The sequence below is a fragment of the Pinus tabuliformis genome, chromosome J (assembly GCF_031772625.1).
Source record: "Pinus tabuliformis cultivar Carrire ecotype Pingquan chromosome J, CPIR1, whole genome shotgun sequence".
Taxonomy (NCBI): domain Eukaryota; kingdom Viridiplantae; phylum Streptophyta; class Pinopsida; order Pinales; family Pinaceae; genus Pinus; species Pinus tabuliformis.
Genome location: NC_142295.1, coordinates 379,909,065 through 379,930,675, shown reverse-complemented (window position 1 = coordinate 379,930,675; position 21,611 = coordinate 379,909,065). Strand labels below are relative to the sequence as shown.

Below are 21,611 nucleotides of genomic sequence, written 5' to 3'. Positions count from 1 at the left end.
TTTTTTATTATTATATTAAAACATTTTTGTTACCATAAACAAAACTTCATTATCAATATTATATATATATATATACTTCATTATCAATATCATTCATACATATATATATAGCTTTATTTTATATATTATTATATTAATAAAATAAATTTTTCATTAAAAATAAAATATAAGCTTCAAAACTTGAAATTCCATTTTTGATCTTTGGCTAAAACAACTAAAGTACCATTGGTTTTTGTGTGCGCTCAATAGAAAAGGGCCATCTGATTACTATACTCCCGGACACAGGGTTGGAATTGGAATTTCAAAAGAGACCCACCCATCAAATTTAGCATTTTTCACCACTCTTGACTTGTTTTTATAGTTTCAAGCTATAGTCTTGACGATTTTGTAATTTTTTAAACTGTATTTGACGATGACGAGCAAATCACCCATGACAAGCAATTTGCCCGTCAAATTCCACCCTTACCCGGATTCCCTTTAGACAAGAACTAGTAATCACTGTATCATAAAATAGATAATACAATCACATAAAAATTTAAAAAAAGTAAAAGCAATCACATATCAATCATTTGGATATTCCATGGACACTTATATGGTAATTGATATCCCAATGGATACCTATATGGTAAAAACAATGTAACAAACTTTATGTTATTACATGTTTTTCTTGACAAATAAGTTTTAAACATTCCTTTTATTACTATTGTTCTATACATGTTGAAATCACATCCACTTTATAGCTAATGTCACTTCTTTAAAATGCTCCGTATTTTAGTATTATATAATTAATTTATGAACATTTTTCAAGTTCTCATATGCCACCATAATTAATTTATGAATATTATATCACATCCTTATCTATAGCCATACCTAAATTACATAGGGGAATCTTAAGTATTTAATAAAGTTTCAACATTTTTTAAGATCTAAATTTAACAACACACCCTCATATACTAAGAGATGTAATTACATAGGGGAATCTTAAGTATTTAATAAAGTTTCAACATTTTTTAAGATTTAAATCTAACAACACACCCTCAAATACTAAGAGATGTATTACTATATAGTTTATATAAAATATAGGAAAGAGGATTGAAGATTTTTTAAGTCATGGACCAAAACAGATTTGGGATATCCGATTATCGGGACAACACTCAGCCTACCCTCCCAATTCATTTCAATTTCTGTGATATTTCAGCTAAATATCATCCTCAAGTATTCGGTTGCAACTTTTGCAACTATCTTGATGGTCATATTCACGTGCACCATGCAAGGCTACTCACTTATTCCTAATAATCTTTCACCATTATCGAGTTCTTCCTTTCCTTGGAACCATCCTCGCCACTGTAATTATGTACCCCATCTTATTCACAACTCCCACACCCACAGTAATGTTGCTATCCATGCAAAGGCTACTGTTCAACAAATTTCACGGTCGCAACCTAACAACGACATTATGACTCTGTGTAAGGAGGACAAATTGAAGGAGGCACTGTGTGTTTTGCAAGCCATGGAGGAAAAAGGCATTCCTCTGGATTCAGATGCCTGTTTAGCTCTTTTGAATGCATGTACCCACATTAAGTCACTCACAGATGGTAAGAAATTCCATACTCACATGCTCATGAATGGGTTCCAGGAAGACAAAGTTCTAGGAGCCAAGCTAGTAGGCATGTATGCTCTGTGTGGCAGTATGATGGATGCGCGTCTAGTTTTTGATAAAATTAAAAATTCAAAAGAGGGTCTGGATTTGTGGAATGCCATCATCAGAGGGTATGCCAATAATGGACCCCTTGAAGAAGCTCTCAACATTTTCTACCAAATGCAATTGGCAGGCATAAAGCCGAACAATTTCACATATCCGTTTCTGCTCAAAGCATGCGCTGGTCTATCAGCTCTGCAAAAGGGTAAGGAGATTCATGGTAACATAGTCAGAAATGGTTTTGAGTCTGATATCTATGTTATCACTGCTCTTGTAGACATGTATGCCAAGTGCAAGAGTTTAGGGTTTTCGCGCCAATTGTTTGACAAAATGTCTGAAAGAAACTTGGTTTCATGGAATGCAATGATTTCAGGGTATGCCCAGAATGAATATGCTGATGAAGCTTTGGCACTTTTTTGTGATATGCATATGGCAGATGTGAAACCCAATTCAGTAACTATCCTAAGTTTGATCTGGGCTTGTACCCATTCATCAGCTCTGCGGCAGCGCATGTGGATCCATGCTTACATTATTAGAAATGGAATTGAAGTGGATGATCATTTAGGGTCTGCCCTCATAAATATGTATGCCAAGTGTGGCAGTATGGAAATCGCAGGTCGGTTCTTTGAGCAATTGCCTAGAAAAGGTGTGGGTTCCTGGACTGCATTGATTGCAGGATATGGACAGAATGGACATTTTGAAAAGGCCTTGGCAATTTTCCATCAACTGCTACGGGAGGGTTTGAAACCCAACTATGTCACCATGGTCAGCGTCCTACCTGCGTGTGCCCATTTAGCAACTGTGGAACAAGGCAGATGGATCCATGCTTACCTTATTAGAAGTGGATTTGCAGCAGATAATTCTGCTGAAAACTCCCTAATAACCATGTATTCCAAATGCGGCCAACTACAAAATGCACACCGCGTGTTTGAAAAAATGCGTGTGAGAGATGTTGCCTCATGGAATACTTTGATTGCAGGATATGGAATGCATGGACATGCTAAGGACGCCCTTCGATTGTTTACACAAATGCAACAGACAGGCTTGAAGCCGAACCACACCACTTTTGTTTCTGTTTTATCTGCCTGCAGTCATGCAGGTCTTGTGGATGAGGGCTGGCAGTATTTCAATTGCATGAGTCAACAGTTCAGCATTACACCCATTATGGAACACTATGCCTGCATGGTTGACCTCCTTGGCCGAGCTGGGCACCTAGATGAGGCAAACGACTTAATCAACAAGATGCCATTTGAACCCGATTCTAAAGTATGGGGAGCTTTGCTTGGCGCATGCAAAATCCACTGCAATGTCGAGTTAGGGGAATGGGCAACCAAACACCTTTTTAAGTTGGAGCCTGAAAATGCTGGAAATTATGTTCTCCTTGCAGACATCTATGCTGCAGCCAGAAAGTGGGATAGTGTTGCTGAGATGAGAACTATACTAAAAGACAAAGGTTTAAAAAAGAAAAAAGGATGCAGTTGGATTGAAATCAAGAACAAGATTCATGCATTCCATGTAGGAAACAGAACACATCCACAAACAGAGGAAATTTATGCGATGTTAGATACGTTAGCAGGGCAGATAGAGGATGAGGGCTATTCACCTGACATGAATTTGAATATCACCGAAGAGGAGAACGAGTTTATTCCTTGCAACCACAGTGAGAAACTGGCCATTGCTTTTGGGATTATTAATACAAGATCTGGGACATGTATTCGGATCACTAAAAACCTCCGTGTCTGTAACAGCTGCCACAGTGCTGCCAAATTCATTTCCAAGATCGTCCAGCGGGAAATTATTATTAGGGATATAAACCGTTTCCATCATTTCAAAAGTGGATCGTGTTCTTGTGGGGATTACTGGTGATACATGACAAGCAAATATTAACTTGCATGATAGAAATATAAACGTGCTACTCGCCTTATATTTGCAGACAGGGTCTCATTGATAGAGTCAAAGACACTTTGCACATTGGATGATATCTGCATAGCAGTGGCTCCTTAGGATGGCAGTATGTTTACATGATGTTTACATGGCTGACCACTTTTGAGCAATTCAAAGAGCAAGAAAGTTTCGATGTATGCTATTTGTCTGTTGAAATTGTAAGTTGAAAGATGGGTTCTAATTATTCACGTTCTGACCTTAGCGCAGGAAGGTTGAACCTGGATGCAAAATTATCCAAACTTTTCCTAACGAGTATTCGCTAGCAAGTTTTCATTATGATTATAACCCTTAGAATTATGTGAATATGCACGCTTTCTGCAAGCAAGTCTTACGAAAATTTGTAACTGCTTCAATATGCTTGGGATACGAACCTATATAACCTCTGCGTTTAAAAATTCTAGACACGTTAATTGACCATCAAACCTCTTTAACATATTGTTTAACACTATGTTGCAGGAGTTTCTTGAACACATGAATGTTAAGAATAATTGTATAACTGTCATAAATGGCTAGAATCATTGCCCAAATTTGCAAGAAATAGCCGGTTGGGAGTGGCTCTAACATATGTATGTATATACAAGCCAAAAAATGGAGTCTTTTAGAAGTTTATGTGAGGTTTTGCCAGTCGAATTTAATGAGCAAATATTGAAGTAATAATTATATAATTATATGATTTGTGGTAAGGATCGCATCCTTGACAATCATTCGAAGCACATAACAAACCTTCAAAGAGGGGATGAAGGATTTGGAGACCGAAGCAAACAACCAAGGCAAGTAAAGTCTGCTGTTAGAATCCAAGGCAAGTAAAGTCTGCTGTTAGAATCCACTAGCTTGCAGGTAGCAAAAAATCCCTCTTCAAAAATGGGAACGGGATGAGTCATGGAGCTACCACTACATAGTTTTGGAGAGTTTGTTGTTAGAGAGTCCATGTAATTATAGTAAAAATACAAGTCAAACCCAGACATAAAATGGATACATGTAAGAGAATTTGCTAGAATTGTAATTGAAATTTACGCAGAAACAGTATGTGTGAAAAAGGTTGTGGTTTGAAAGGCATAATGTTGAATATTAGTCATTGCTTTGAGACCATAGGGTCAGTCCAAACTCTTGTACTGGGTAGATGTATTGAGACAAATGCCCAAGAAATGGTAATTTATAATAAGACAAAGTGTTATCACACAAAACTGTCCTTTGGGATTTAGTCCTAAGCAGTTTAAATGAAATATATAGGAAAAGTTTCAATGTCACCTTGCATGATCCCTCCAACTTCATAATAGTACTTTTCTAACTTCAAGTGGGGATTCCTAATAATTTGAAATGTAAAATATTTAGACACACCTCATAACACATTTCAAATCTGTGAATTGTACTTTAGTATTATCATTAAATCAGATAACATCTTAGTAATTAATTTTCTTGGACCAGACGTACAAATTTAAATCTACATATTACTCAAAAACAATGTAAATCTTCCCTAACCACTTTCCACACTCCAGCAGATCTGCAGTGAAAAAGTAGAAATTCAGCAAAACAAGTCTCCTTTTAAAATGTATTGAAGGGTGTCTTAAATCCAATGGGCATGGAATCAAAAAAAGAGAAGGAAAATTGATTAGGAAGGAGACACACCTGAGGCCAATCAATCTAGAAGATTACACATCAATTAATTAAGCGTGTCGATAAATAATTGGTCACCCATAAAATGTTATCTTTATTCCATAGCTCGCAATACAATGTATAAAGGGGATGGACTATCACTTCCTCAGCAGTTCTCTCTCACAATGTTGGGGATGCATAGACATGAATAACATGAGAGCAACTTCCATGCTCACACATAAACCCACTTGACGACATTGGCATGCGAAGACTTGAAAGAATGGACTCCAGCAATAAATGATCAAAAACCCCAATCCCCCTCTCTCACAATGTTGGGGATGCATAGACATGAATAACATGAGAGCAACTTCCATGCTCACACATAAACCCACTTGACGACATTGGCATGCGAAGACTTGAAAGAATGGACTCCAGCAATAAATGATCAAAAACCCCAATCCCCTCTCCATTTTTTCTAGATTGAGAATGGAAATAGAAATAGAAATCTTCTCAAAATGGTATCGGGAAAGATAGAAGGCAAATGCTCCAGGAAAATCATCTTCAAGAAAAGTGAACTAATTCCTAGCAATGAAGATTATTAAAGATTCCTTACGATGCAATAAAAACCATGGGGTACCCTTCTCCTACCAAAAATATCTAACATGCATGCCCAATCTAGGAGAAGATAAAAAGAGAAAAACATGCTATGTCTCCACCAAAAAAACATTGATAACTTTATGGGAGGGCAGTGAAAGAATAGTTGTCTCGAGGTGGGCAGACCACTTCTCTAGCCCATGCCAAGAGGTGAGAGGACCTCTTAAGCAATTGCCCCAAATTGTGGAAGAAAAAACAAAAAGGAAAGCATGTCGAAGATAGAAAAAAAGGAATCTAAAACAAAAAGGAAAGCATGTCGAAGATAGAAAAAAAGGAATCTAAAACAAAAAGGAAAGCATGTCGAAGATAGAAAAAAAGGAATCTTCCAACGAAGCCACCCTATGTCAACGTGGAAGGAAAAGTTAACCAGGAAATTTTCCCTATATGGAAGGCTTTTGAGTTGGGAGCAAAGTCAACAAAGCAACTTTCTCAACATTAAAAGCACTTGCTTTCGAAGAGAAGACGAGTCAAAGATTCCCTTCTCAAGTGAAGTGCACTACTATAAATTAATTGCCATTTGTCTACTATATATATTCATCCGAGCCCATAGATGCTTTCAAGCAAGGGTGCATTCCTCCTTGGGCTATAGAATGTTAACACATCCACCACCATGGCCGACCACTTTTTATCAACATGGGGGATAAGACCATGACAAATCACAAACTAAACTTGGATTAGAGCACATAAATCCATTATTAAAAATACATTACATCATGAAATACCAAGTTTTTGGAATCATCGAAACACTGAAACCCATTTTCATTGCTAAAAGCACCATTGGTTGCAATGGCTATTTTTAGAAAAAACAAAAAGCACAAAAGTATTGGTCATTTGATCACCACCAAAATTAGCACACATGTTGTCTATCAATAATGGGTATCCAAAAAGATATGATCCATTTGAAAAATGAGTCACTTATAGAGGCGGAGGAATTCCCCCGACGGTCAAAAGTGGCCGGAATCTTGGTAAAAAAAATTCAAAAAAACTTGTAGATGCAGTGTTTGAATCATGTTTTTGATGGTGGAAATGGATTCAGCACCATCAAAAACGTCTAGGGCACCTAAAATTATGAATTTTAACAGCTTTTACTTGGATTTACAAAAATCCCAACTGGATTTTTCAAAATATGGCCGGAATTTCCATAACTTTCAGGGAAAAAAAGCATAATTTTTAGACTACGGCAATAAAAAAAACACGAAAATGCAAAAAAACATATTTTTCCATAATTGTACAGTTGATGTCCATGCCCTTCTCCATAAGGGGTATCTAAAAAGTGATTAGTTTTCAAAAATATGATTTCCTATAAGTAGAATGTTTCCCTAAAAGCAAGTCCTTAAAAACTAGAAATACCCAATAGAAATTCTTATCTTGCCATGCATGCCTCAAATACACGCATAAATGCATATGAAATCCACTTAAAACTAGAACTGAGCTTTGAAACTATCTAAATTGATGGTTTGAACGTACATACCCACAGTAATGTTGCTATCCATGCAAAGCCTACTGTTCAACAAATTTCAGTCACAACCCAACAACCACATCATGACTCTGTGTAAGGAGAACAAATTGAAGGAGGCACTGTGTGTTGTAAGCCATGGAGGAAAAAGGCATTCCTCTGGATTCAGATGCATGTTTGGCTCTTTTGAATGTATGTACCCACATTAAGTCACTCACAGATGGTAAGAATATCCATACCCATATGCTCATGAATGGGCTCCAGGAAGACAGTTCTAGGAGCCAAGCTAGTAGGCATGTATGTTATGTGTGTCAGTATGATGGATGTGCGTCTAGTTTTTGATAAGATTTCAAAAGAGGGTGTGGATTTGTGGAATGCCATCATCAGAGGGTATGCCAATAATGGACCCCTTGAAGAAGCTCTCAACATTTTCTACCAAATGCAATTGGCTGGCATAAAGCCAAACAATTTCACATATCCGTTTCTGCTAAAGGCATGTGTTGGTCTATCAGCTCTGCAAAAGGGTAAGGAGATTCATGGTAACATAGTCAGAAGTGGTTTTGAGTCTGATATTTATGTTGTCACTGCTCTTGTAGACATGTATGCCAAGTGCAAGAGTTTAGGGTTTTTGCACCAATTGTTTGACAAAATGTCTGAAAGAAACTTGGTTTCATGGAATGCAATGATTTCAGGTTATGCCCAGAATGAATATGTTGATGAAGCTTTGGCACTTTTTTGTGATATGCATATGGCCGATGTGAAACACAATTCAGTAACTATCCTAAGTTTGATCTGGGCTTGTACCCATTCATCAGCTCTGTGGCAGGGCATGTGGATCCATGCTTACATTATTAGAAATGGGATTGAAGTGGATGATCATTTAGGGTCTGCTCTCATAAATATGTATGCCAAATGTGGGAGTATGGAAATCGTAGGTCGGTTCTTTGAACAATGGTCTAGAAAAGGTGTGGGTTCCTGGACTGCATTGATTGCATGATATGGACAAAATGGACATTTTGAGGAGGCCTTGGCAATTTTCCATCAACTGCTTCGGGAGGGTTTGAAACCCAACTATGTCACCATGGTCAGAGTCCTACCTGCATGTGCCCATTTAGCAACTGTGGAACAAGGCAGATAGATCCATGCTTACCTTATTAGAAGTGGATTTGCAGCAGATAATTCTGCTGAAAACTCCCTCACAACCATGTATTCCAAATGCGGCCAACTACAGAATGCACACTGCGTGTTTGAAAAAATGCATGTGAGAGATGTGGCCTCATGGAATACTTTGATTGCAAGATATGGAATGCATGGATATGCTAAGGACGCCCTTCGATTGTTTACACAAATGCAACAGATAGGCTTGAAGCCGAACCACACCACTTTTGTTTCTGTTCTATCTGCTTGCAGTCATGCAGGCCTTGTGCATGAGGGATAGTATATTTCAATTGCATGAGTCAACAGTTCAGCATTACACCCATTATGGAACACTATGCCTGCATGGTTGACCTTCTTTGCCGAACTGGGCACCTAGATGAGGCAAACAACTTAATCAGCAAGATGCCCTTTGAACCTGATTCTAAAGTATGGGGAGCTTTGCTTGGCGCCTGCGAAATCCACTGCAATGTCAAGTTAGGGGAATGGGAAACCAAACACCTATTTAAGTTGGAGCCTGGAAATATAACAACACACCCTCAAATACTAACATCCACATTTTTTAAGATCTAAATCTAACAACACACCCTCAAATACTTAGAGATGTATTACTATATAGTTTATATAAAATAGGAAGAGGATTGAAGATTTTTGAAGTCCTGGACTAAAATAGATTTGGGATATCATATCGGGACAACACTCAGCCTACCCTCCCAATTCATTTCAATTTCTATGATATTTCAGCTAAATATCATCCTCAAGTATTCGCCTGCAACTTTTGCAACTATCTTGATGGTCATATTCACGTGCATCGTGCAAGGATACTCACTTATTCCTAATAATGTTTCACCATTACCGAGTTCTTCCTTTCCTTGTAACCATCCTTGCCACTGTAATTATGTTCCCCATCTTATTCACAACAGTAATGTTGCTATCCATGCAAAGCCTACTGTTCAACAAATTTCACAATCACAACCCAACAACTACATCATGACTCTGTGTAAGGAGAACAAATTGAAGGAGGAGCCACTGTGTGTTTTATAAGCCATGGAGGAAAAAGGCATTCCTCTGGATTCAGATGCCTATTTAGCTCTTTTGAATGCACGTACCCACATTAAGTTACTCACAGATGGTAAGAAAAGCCATACCCATATGCTCATGAATGGGCTCCAGGAAGACAAAGTTCTAGGAGCCAAGCTAGTAGGCATGTATGCTGTGTGGCAGTACGATGGAAGCGCGTCTAGTTTTTGATAAAATTTCAAAAGAGGGCGTGGATTTGTGGAATGCCATCATCAGAGACTATGCCAATAATGGACCCCTTGAAGAAGCTCTCCACATTTTCTACCAAATGCAATTGGCAGGCATAAAGCCGAACAATTTCACATATCCGTTTCTGCTTAAGGCATGTGCTGGTCTATCAGCTCTGCAAAAGGGTAAGGAGATTCATGGTAACATAGTCAGAAGTGGTTTTGAGTCTGATATATATGTTATCACTGCTCTTGTAGACATGTATGCGAAGTGCAAGAGTTTAGGGTTTTCGCGCCAATTGTTTGACAAAATATCTGAAGGAAACTTGGTTTCATGGAATGCAATGATTTCAGGGTATGCCCAGAATGAATATGCTGATGAAGCTTTGGCACTTTTTTGTGATATGCATATGGCAGATGTGAAACACAATTCAGTTACTATCCTAAGTTTGATCTGGGCTTGTACCCATTCATCAGCTCTGCGGCAGCGCATGTGGATCCATGCTTACATTATTAGAAATGGAATTGAAGTGGACGATCATTTAGGGTCTGGCCTCATAAATATGTATGCCAAATGTGGGAGTATGGAAATTGCGGGTCGGTTCTTTGAGAAATTGCCTAGAAAAGGTGTGGGTTCCTAGACTGGATTGATTGAAGGATATGGACAAAATGGATATTTTGAGAAGGTTTTGGCAATTTTCCATCAACTGCTACGGGAGGGTTTGTAACTTAACTATGTCACCATGGTCAGCATCCTACCTGCATGTGCCCATTTAGCAACTGTGGAACAAGGCAGATGGATCCACGCTTACCTTATTAGAAGTGGATTTGCAGCAGATAATAATGCTGAAAACTCCTTCATAACCATGTATTCCAAATGCGCCCAACTACAGAATGCACACTGCCTGTTTGAAAAAATGCGTGTGAGAGATGTGGCCTCATGGAATACTTTGATTGCAGGATATGGAATGCATGGCCATGCTAAGGACGCCCTTCGATTGTTTACACAAATGCAACAGACAGGCTTGAAGCCGAACCACACCACTTTTATTTCTATTTTATCTGCCTGCAGTCATGCAGGCCTTGTGGATGAGGGCTGGCAGTATTTCAATTGCATGAGTCAATAGTTCAGCATTACACCCATTATGGAACACTATGCCTGCATGGTTGACCTCCTTGGCCGAGCTGGGCACCTAGATGAGGCAAACGACTTAATCAACAAGATGCCATTTGAACCTGATTCTAAAGTATGGGGAGCTTTGCTTGGCGCATGCAAAATCCACTGCAATGTCTAGTTAGGGAAATGGGCAGCCAAACACCTTTTTAAGTTGCAGCCTGAAAATGCTGGAAATTATGTTCTCATTGCAGACATCTATGCTGCAGCCAGAAAGTGGGATAGTGTTGCCGAGATGAGAACTATACTAAAAGACAAAGGTTTGAAAAAGAAAAAAGGATGCAGTTGGATTGAAATCAAGAACATGATTCATGCATTCCATGTAGGAAACAAAATACACACACAAACAGAGGAAATTTATGCAATGTTAGATACGTTAGCAGGACAAATAGAGGATGAGGGCTATTCACCTGACATGAATTTGAATATCACTGAAGAGGAGAACTAGTTTATACCTTGCAACCACAGTGAGAAACTGGCAATTGCTTTTGGGCTTATTAATACAAGATTTGGGACATCTATTCGGATCACTAAAAACTTGTGTGTCTGTAACAGCTGCCACAGTGCTGCCAAATTCATTTCCAAGATCGCCCAGCGGGAAATTATTATTAGGGATATAAACCGTTTCCATCATTTCAAAAGTGGATCGTGTTCTTGTGGGGATTACTGGTGATACTAATCATGACAAGCAAATATTGACTTGCATGATAGCAATATAAACGTGCTACTTGCCTTGTATTTGCAAATAGGATCTCATTGATAGAGTAAAAGACACTTTGCACATTGGACGATATCTGCACAGCGTTGGCTCCTTAGGATGGCAGTATGTTTACATGATGTTTACAAGGCTGACCACTTTTGAGCAATTCAAAGAGCAAGGACACTTTGGACGATATCTGCACAGCTATTGGCTCCTTAGGATGGCAGTATGTTTACATGATGTTTACAAGGCTGACCACTTTTGAGCAATTCAAAGAGCAAGAAAGTTTCTATGTATGCTATTTATCTGTTGAAATTGTAAGTTGAAAGATCAGTTCTAATTATTCAAGTTCTGACCTTGGGGCAGGAAGATTGAAACTGGATGCAAAATTATCCAAACTTTTCCTAACGAGTATTCTTATAACCTATGTTGCGAACATCCACATCAGGATAAAATCGGCAAGGTTTGGAAAACCAAAAAATCGGGAAAATCGGGAAAATATCGGTAAAAATTGGCAAACATCGGAAAAATCAAGATACCATCAAAATATTGGGAAAAATCGGCAAACATCGGCTCAGCCAAAAAATCATGATTTCAAGATAAAATCGGGATGTTATCGAGATGTTCGCAACACTGATTATAACCCTTAGAATTATGTGAATATCAATGCCTTCTGCAAGCAAGTCTTATGAAAATTTGTAACTGCTTCAATATGCTTGGGATATGAACCTATATAACCTCTGCCTTTAAGAATTCTAGACACATTAATTGACCATCAAACCTTTTTAGCATATTGTTTAAAGTTTAAACACTATGTTGCAGGAGTTTCTTGAACACAGGAATGTTAAGAATAAATCTATAACTGTCATAAATGGCTAGAATCTTTGCCCAAATTTGCAGGAAATAGCAAGTTGAGAGTGGCTCTAACATATGTATGTATATACAAGCCAAAAAATGGAGTCTTTTAGAAGTTTATGTGAGGTTTTGCCAGTGGAATTTATTGAGCACTAATGAGCAAATATTGAAGTCGAAATAATTATATAATTATAAGATTTGTGGTAGGGATCACTTCCTTGACAATCATTTGAAGCACATAACAAATCTTCAAAGAGGGGATGAAGATTTTGGAGACCGAAGCAATTAACTAAGGCAAGTAAAGTCTGCAGTTAGATTCTACTAGCTTGCAGGTAGCAAAAATCCCTCTTCAAAAATGGGAAGGAGCTGAGTCATGCAGCTACCACTACATAGTTTTGGAGAGTTTGTTGTTAGAGAGTCCATGTAATTATAGTAAAAATACAAGTCAAACTCCAGACAGAAAATGGATACATGTAAGAGAATATGCTAGATTTGTAATTGAAATTTAGGCAGAAACAGTATGTGTGAAAAAGGTTGTGGTTTGAAAGGCATAATGTTGAATATTAGTCATTGCTTTGAGACCATAGGGTCAGTCCAAACTCCAGTAATGGGTAGATGTATTGAGACAAATGCCCAAGAAATGGTAATTTATAATAAGACAAAGTGTTATCACACAAAACTGTCCTTTGGGATTTAGTCCCAAGCGGTTCAAATGAAACATATAGGAAAAGTTTCAATGCCACCCTGCATGATCCCTCCGACTTCATAATAGTACTTTTCTAACTTCAAGTGGGGGTTCCTAATAATTTGAAATGTAAAATATTTAGACACACCTCATAACACATTTCAAATCTGTGAATTGTACTTTAGTATTATCATTAAATCAGATAACATCTTAGTAATTAATTTCCTTGGACCAGAAGTACAAATTTAAATCTACTTATTACTCAGAAACAGTGTAAATCTCCCCTAACCACTTTCCACACTCAAGCATATCTGTAGTGAAAAAGTAAAAACTCAGCAAAACAAGTCTCCTTTTAAAATGTATTGAAGCGTGTCTTAAATCCAATGGGCATGGAATCAAAAAATGAGAAGGAAAATTGATCAGGAAGGACACACACCTGAGTCCAATCAATCTAGAAGATTACACATCAATTGATTAAGCCTGTCGATAAAGAATTGGTCACCCATAAAATGTTATCTTTATTCCATAGCTTTCAATACAATGATTAAAGGGGATGAACTATCACTTTCTCAGCAGTTCTCTCTCACAATGTTGGGGATGCATTGACATGAATACCATGAGAGCAACTTCCAATGCTCACACATAAACCCACTGATTACATTGGGATGTGAAGACTTGAAAGAATGGACCCCAGCAATAAATGATCAAAAACCCCAATCCCCTGTCCATTTTTTCTAGATTGAGAATGGAAATATAAATAGAAATCTTCTCAAAATGGTATGGGGAAAGATAAAGGCAAATGTTCCAGGAAAATCATCTTCAAGGAGAGTGCCATAGTTCCTAGCAAATGAAGATTATTAAAGACTCCTTATGATGCAATAAAAACCATGGGGTACCTTTCTCCTACCAAAAATATCTAACACACATGCCCAATCTAGGAGAAGATAAAAAAAGAGAAAAACATGCTATGTCTCCAATAACAAAAACATTGATAGCTTCATGGAATATCTATATCTACGGAAGGACAACGAAAGAATAGTGGTCTTGAGGAGGGCAGACCACTTCTTTAGCCCATGACAAGAGGTGAGAGGACCTCTTAAGGAATTGCCCCAAATTGTGGAAGAAAAAACAAAAAGGAAAGCATGCCTAAGATAGAAAAAAATGAATCTTCCAACGAAGCCACCCTATGTCAACATAGAAGGAAAAGTTTACAAGGAAATTTTTCCTATGTGGAAGGCTTTTGTGTTGGATGCAAAGTCAACAAAGCAACTTTCTCAATATTAAAGGCACTTGCTTTTGAAGAGAAGACAAGTCAAAGATTCCCTTCTCAAGTGAAGTGCACTACTATAAATTAATTGTTATTTGTCTACTATATATTCATCCGAGCCCATGGATGCTCTCAAGCAAGGTTACATTCCTCCTTGGGCTATAGAATGTTGACACATCCACCACTACGGCCGAACACTTTTTATCAACATGGGGGATAAGACAATGACAAATCACCAACTAAAATTGGATTAGAGCACATAAATCCATTATTAAAAATACATTACATCCTGAAATACCAAGTCTTTGGAATATTCGAAACGCTGAAACCCATTTTCATTGCTCAAAGCACCATTGGTTGCAATGGCTATTTTTAGAAAAAACAAAAAGCACAAAAGTATTGGTCATTTGATCACAACCAAAATTAGCACACATGTTGTCCATCAATAATGGGTATCCAAAAAGATATCACCCATTTGAAAAATAAAAAAGAAGAAAATGCAAAAAAAACATATTTTTCAATCATTGTACAGTTGATGCCCATACCTTTCTCCATAAGGGGTATCTAAACAGTGATTAGTTTCCAAAAATATGAATTTCCTATAAGTAGAATGTTTCCCTAAAAGCAAGTCCTTAAAAACTAGAAATACCCTATAGGAACTCTTATTTTGCCATGCATGCCTCAAATACGCACATAAATGCATATGAAATCCATTTAAAACTAGAACTGAGCCTTGAAACTATATCCCTATGATAAATGTATCACAAACTCACAACATACATACCCACACTAATGTTGTTATCCATGCAAAGCCTACTGTTCAACAAATTTCACAGTCACAACCCAACAACTACATCATGATTCTGTGTAAGGAGAACAAATTAAAGGAGGCACTGCTTGTTTTGCAAGCCATGGAGGAAAAAGGCATTCCTCTGGATTCAGATGCCTATTTAGCTCTTTTGAATACATGTACCCACATTAAGTGACTCACAAATGGTAAGAAAATCCATACCCATATTGACATGAATGGGCTCCAGGAAGACAAAGTTCTAGGAGCCAAGCTAGTAGGCATGTATGCTATGTGTGTCAGTATGATGGATGCGCATCTAGTTTTTGATAAAATTTCAAAAGAGGGTGTGGATTTGTGGAATGCCATCATCAAGGGGTATGCCAATAATGGACCCCTTGAAGAAGCTCTCAACATTTTCTACCAAATGCAATAGGCAGGGATAAAGTCGAACAATTTCACATATCTGTTTCTGCTTGAGGAATGTGTTTGTCTATTAGCTCTGTAGAAGGGTAAGGAGATTCATGGTAACATAGTGAAAAGTGGTTTTGAGTATGATATTTATGTTATCACTGCTCTTATAGACATGTATGCCAATTGCAAGAGTTTAGGGTTTTTGTGCCAATTGTTTGACAAAAAGTCTAAAAGAAACTTGGTTTCATGGAATGCGATGATTTCAGGGTATGCCCAGAATGAATATGCTGATGAAGCTTTGGAATTTTTTTGTGATATGCATATGGCAGATGTGAAACCCAATTCAGTAACCATCCTAAGTTTGATCTGGGCTTGTAGCCATTCATCAGCTCTGCGGCAGGGATGTGGATCCATGCTTACATTATTAGAAATGGAATTGAAGTGGATGATCATTTAGGGTTTGCCCTCATAAATATGTATGCCAAATGTGGGAGTATGGAAATCATAGGTTGGTTATTTATGCAATTGCCCAAAAAAGGTCTAGGTTTGTAGACTGCATCGATTGCAAGATATGGACAAAATGGACATTTTGAGAAGGCCTTGGCAATTTTCCATCAACTACTACGGGAGGGCTTGCACGAAGAGCCAAAACGTTTTGGAGTTTCTGAAACGGGTACGTTTAGAAACGTCACCTCCCAAAAATGGAAACCTCGATCGAAACATCATCCAAAACGTCATATATGTTTATATATATATATATATAAATAAGTGAATGTCACCTCCCAAAAATTGAAACCTCAATCGAAACATAGTCCAAAACGTCATATATATATATAGAGAGAGAGAAATTTATAAATAAGTGAATAACACATTATCTTGCAAGAGAAAAGGGAATAAAACCCATATATGACGATTTAAAAGGAAAACCAAATCTATATTAACTCTCATAGTTGATTACATGATGTTGGAGTTTCGATTGAGTTTCAGAGTTTCGGGTACAGGTACATCCCAAAACGCCGCGTTCCTAGAAGTTTCGTGCAACATTGTTTGAAACCCAACTATGTCACCATGGTCAGCGTCTTACCTGCATGTGCCCATTTAGAAACTATGGAACAAGGCAGATGGATCCATGTTTACCTTATTAGAAGTGGATTTGCAATAGATAATTACGCTGAAAACTCCCTCATAACCATGTCTTCCAAATGCAGCCAACTACAGAATGCACATTGCATGTTTGAAAAAATTTGTGTGAGAGATGTGGCCTCATGGAATACTTTGATTGAAGGATATGGAATGCATGGACATGCTAAGGACGCCGTTCGATTGTTTACACAAATGCAACAGACAGGCTTGAAGGTGAACCACACCACTTTTGTTTCTATTTTATCTGCCTGTAGTCATGCAGGCCTTGTGGATGAGGGATTGCAGTATTTCAATTGCATGAGTCAACAATTCAACATCATACCCATTATGGAACATTATGCCTGCATGGTTGACCTCCTTGGCCGAGTTGGGCACCTAGATGAGGCAAACGACTTAATCAACAAGATTCCATTTGAACCTGATTCTAAAGTATGGGGAGCTTTTCTTGGCACATTCAAAATCCACTGAAATGTCGAGTTAGGGGAATCGGCAACCAAACACCTTTTTAAGTTGGAGCCTGAAAATCTAACAACACACCCTCAAATACTTAAAGACATATTAATATATAGTTTATATAAAATAGGAAGACAATTGAAGATTTTTGAAGGCCTGGACCAAAACAGAATTGGGATATCATATTGGGACAACACTCAGCGTACCCTCCCAATTCATTTCAATTTCTGCGATATTTCAGCTAAATATCATCCTCAAGTATTCGCCTGCAACTTTTGCAACTATCTTGATGGTCATATTCACGTGCATCATGCAAGGCTACTCACTTATTCCTAAAAATATTTCACCATTATTCAGTTCTTCCTTTCCTTGTAACCATCCTTACCATTGTGATTATGTTCCCCATCTCATTCACAACGTACATACCCATAGTAATGTTGCTATCCATGCAAAGCCTATTGTTCAACAAATTTCACAGTCACAACCCAACAACTACATCATGACTTTGTGTAAGGAGAACAAATTAGAGGAGGCACTGTGTGTTTTGCAAGCCATGGAGGAAAAAGGCATTCCTCTGGATTCAGATGCTTGTTTAGCTCTTTTGAATGCATGTACCAAAATTAAATCACTCACAGATGGTAAGAAAATCCATACCCATATGCTCATGAATGGGCTTCAGGAAGACAAAGTTCTAGGAGCCAAGTTAGTAGGCATGTATGCTATGTGTGGCAGGACGATGGATGTGCATCTAGTTTTTGATAAAATTTCAAAAGAGGGTGTGGATTTGTGGAATGCCATCATGAGAGGGTATGCCAATAATGGACCCTTCAAGAAGCTCTCAACGTTTTCTACAAAATGCAATTGGCAAGCATAAAGCCGAACAGTTTCACATATCTGTTTCTGCTTAAGGCATGTGCTAGTCTATCAGCTCTGCAAAAGGGTAAGGACATTCATGGTAACATAGTCAGAAGTGGTTTTGAGTCTGATAATTATGTTATCTCTTGTAGACATGTATGCCAAGTGCAAGAGTTTAGGCTTTTCGCGCCAAGTGTTTGACAAAATGTCTGAAAGAAACTTGCCTTCATGGAATGCAATGATTTCAGGGTGTTAGGGTCATAGGTTTTTGTCGTCAAATGTATTTGCCTTATCCATTGATTTTCAGTTTTTGAGCAGCAGTTTAGCCTATGACTACTGTTGTTGTCATAGTCTCAAAGCCATTGTCTAACATCATTAAAATTGTGAAAAAGTCTCAGTCAGTGGGAGTTATGAGGTCTCATGTTTATAAAGTCAATCCGGGTTAAAGGGGTTATGTGTTAGTCTTCGTTGATCAGAACCATTCGAAATGAATTTGTGGTAGTCTAAGGTTTTGTTGGTTATGAGGTCTGGTCATTAATATTCTGCCAATTATGGTCTATTCTTTTATTCTTACTTCATTTACCCCCTTACTTTCCTATCCTATACCCTATTTCCTTTCCCTTCATACATACACCCCTTCATATATGTTCCCATCCCATATACATTTGCATACCCCCCCTTCTCTTTCATTCTAAACCTATTCTCTAAATTCTACTACTATATTCCTACATTCACCATCATTGTACACCCCCATACCTAATCATTCACACATGCATCATACCCCTAAACCTTAATCATTTCCCATACTCCCTACACCCATGCCAAGTCAAGCAAGCACTAAAGGACACATCATCACTACAGGAGACCTTAGATCGATCCACAACAAAGACAGTGACACATAGAACAGAGATACAACCATTGTAAACCAGTGCTGCGCAACCCCTATTTTCGATGCCCAGTGTTGCACAAATACTCTGTTTTAGTCATCCTTTTGCAGAACAATTTTTGATCACATGGAGGTGAATTTTGGAAAATGGAAAGAGGTTTTTCTCAAGGACGGGCCAAATAACAATAACCTCTTCCATTTTTTGCACAGGTGTCATGGATCAGGAGATTCAAATGCATCTTCAAAGCATATTTTTCGGACTGTGCAAATTGCATGTTTTAGCCATTGTTTTGCAGAAGTGTTTATGAGGAGCTGGGGCAGAATTTGAAGAAAATGAGAGAGGTTTATCTCCAGGACAAGTTCATATACAATAACCTCCTTCAGTGTTTACATAGGTTCTACAATTTGGGAGATACAAGGGTTTATTCGAGGCATATTTTCACAGTTTTTATTGGCAAAATTGTAAAAAAAATTGGAATTTGGTTTGAGATTGTGGAAATTCATATTTTGAGGATGCCATTTGTGAGGAGGTTGATGGTGGAATATGTTGCTGAGCCAGGAGCTGATACATCACCTAGTCACCAGCCAGATGTCTGCAAATACATGGAAAATCATGCCAACATGGCATGCTGCACAGTTGCTGCGCAGCATAGATTTGGAAGCTCAGTGTTGTTTCTTATTTTTATTTCAAAAGGCATGGTGCGATGATTAGGATAAGACTTTCATGGATTTGGATAGTGTTTAAGATAGGATAGTATGATAAGATCCAAGTGAGTTTTTGTTTTTTTTCCACTAAAAGAAAAAGACAGCAGATATGTTTAAGTTACTACTTTTGTAATCAATTTGACCCACCTCATGGATAAGAGATTCATTGTATCTGGACATGGAATTTTTGGAGGTTGTAAGGCTATTTAATGCCAAATGTTTCAAGCTAGAAGGGGTTGGTTGGTTGTTGATTGATTAGTGCTGAAAGCAAAGACTTGTGCTCTGTATGTTCAAGTATTTTAAAGTGAATAGAAGAAGGCCAAGGGTATTTTGCCAGGAATTCTCGTGTCAGATATCTGTTGGTATGTTAGCTTTGTTACTGTTGTTACTTATGTTTCCATGATGTTAAGATAGTTCTTCATGCTCAGCTAAGGGAATTTGCAGAATTCACTTTGTGCTCTGCCTAGTATCTGCTGAACATTTATTTGTTTCTTGTTCTTCTAAAGGCAATTTGAATTCATCCTAGTTTGATGCTCATCTTGTCACCTCTGATGTTATATTCATCCATTTACTACAACAAAATTTGTTAATTACCAACAGAGTTGCCTACCCTGCCCCTGCTCAAGATATCATCATTATCCCTTATTCATTTAAATCATTAAGAAGATGACGCTGGTCAAAGTGGGTTTTCCTTCCTTAACTTACCTTCAAGCCACCACTTAAACTTATCCTTTGATCATCATAGCTAGCCTGAAATCCAAATTACTCAGCCATTTCATTGACTGAAATCATAAGTGGTTTGAGGTTACCTCTGGGTTTCCTTCCTGCAACCAAAGGAAATTACGGAATGCTAACATAGGGTATGCCCAAAATGAATATGTTGATGAAGCTTTGGCACTTTTTTGTGATATGCATATAGCAGATATCAAACCCAAATTAGTAACTATCCTAAGTTTGATCTGGGCTTGTACCCATTCATCAGCTCAGCGGCAGGGCATGTGGATCCATGCTTACATTATTAGAAATGGAATTGAAGTGGATGATCATTTAGGGTCTTCCCTCATAAATATGTATGTCAAATGTGGGAGTATGGAAATGGCAGGTCGGTTATTTGTGCAATTGCCTAGAAAAGGTAGAAAAGGTGTGGGTTCCTGGACTGCATTGATTGCAGGAAATGGACAAAATGAACATTCTGAGAAGGCCTTGGCAATTTTCCATCAACTGCTACGGGAGGGTTTTGAAACCCAACTATGTCACCATGGTCAGCGTCTTACCTGCATGTGCCCATTTAGCAACTGTGGAACAAGGCAGACGGATCCATGCTTACCTTATTAGAAGTGGATTTGCAGCATATAATTCTGCTGAAAACTCCCTCATAACCATGTCTTCCAAATGCGACCAACTACAGAATGCACACTGCGTGTTTGAAAAAATGCGTGTGAGAGATGTGGCCTCATGGAATACTTTGATTGCAGGATATGGAATGCATGAACAAGCTAAGGACGCCCTTCGATTCTTTACACAAATGAAACAGACTGGCTTGAAGCCGAACCTCACCACTTTTGTTTTTGTTTTATCTACCTGCAGTCATGCAGGCCTTGTGGATGAGGGCTGGCAGTATTTCAATTGCATGAGTCAACAGTTCAGCATTACACCCATTATGGAACACCATGCCTGCATGGTTGACCTCCTATGCCGAGCTGGGCACCTAGATGAAGCAAAGCGACTTAATCAACAAGATGCCATTTGAACCTGATTCTAAAGTATGGGGAGCTTTGCTTGGCGCATGCAAAATCCACTGCAACGTCCAGTTAGGGGAATGGGCAACCAAACACCTTTTTAAGTTGGAGCTTGAAAATGGTGGAAATTATGTTCTCCTTGCAGACATCTATGTTGCAGCCAGAAAGTGGGATAGTGTTGCTGAGATGAGAACTATACT

The 21,611-nt window shown here is 38.1% G+C and overlaps 2 protein-coding genes and 1 pseudogene across 3 annotated transcripts; all 3 read left to right on the top strand.

Annotated features, from left to right (window-relative positions):
• Nucleotides 1–1,088: 1,088 nt before the first annotated feature.
• LOC149227341 (pentatricopeptide repeat-containing protein CRR2, chloroplastic-like) lies at nucleotides 1,089–3,892 on the top strand. 2 transcript variants are annotated; one of them, XM_089377760.1, is made up of 2 exons: nucleotides 1,089–1,904; nucleotides 2,136–3,892. In XM_089377760.1, the coding sequence occupies exons 1-2, from the start codon at nucleotides 1,247–1,249 to the stop codon at nucleotides 3,563–3,565; spliced, it is 2,088 nt and encodes a 695-aa protein (XP_089233886.1). In that variant the 5' UTR covers nucleotides 1,089–1,246; the 3' UTR covers nucleotides 3,566–3,892. The 2 variants fall into 2 exon arrangements, with proteins under 2 accessions (XP_089233886.1, XP_089233885.1); XM_089377759.1 differs by having other exon boundaries at nucleotides 2,073–3,892.
• A 5,763-nt stretch (nucleotides 3,893–9,655) lies between these two features.
• On the top strand, nucleotides 9,656–10,389 carry LOC149227340 (pentatricopeptide repeat-containing protein At2g33760-like). Its single transcript, XM_089380468.1, has 2 exons — nucleotides 9,656–9,934; nucleotides 10,103–10,389. Exons 1-2 carry the CDS (start codon nucleotides 9,712–9,714, stop codon nucleotides 10,387–10,389), a joined length of 510 nt encoding a protein of 169 aa, XP_089236594.1. The 5' UTR covers nucleotides 9,656–9,711.
• Nucleotides 10,390–10,491: 102 nt separating this feature from the next.
• On the top strand, nucleotides 10,492–11,370 carry LOC149227339 (pentatricopeptide repeat-containing protein DOT4, chloroplastic pseudogene; annotated as a pseudogene).
• Nucleotides 11,371–21,611: the final 10,241 nt, after the last annotated feature.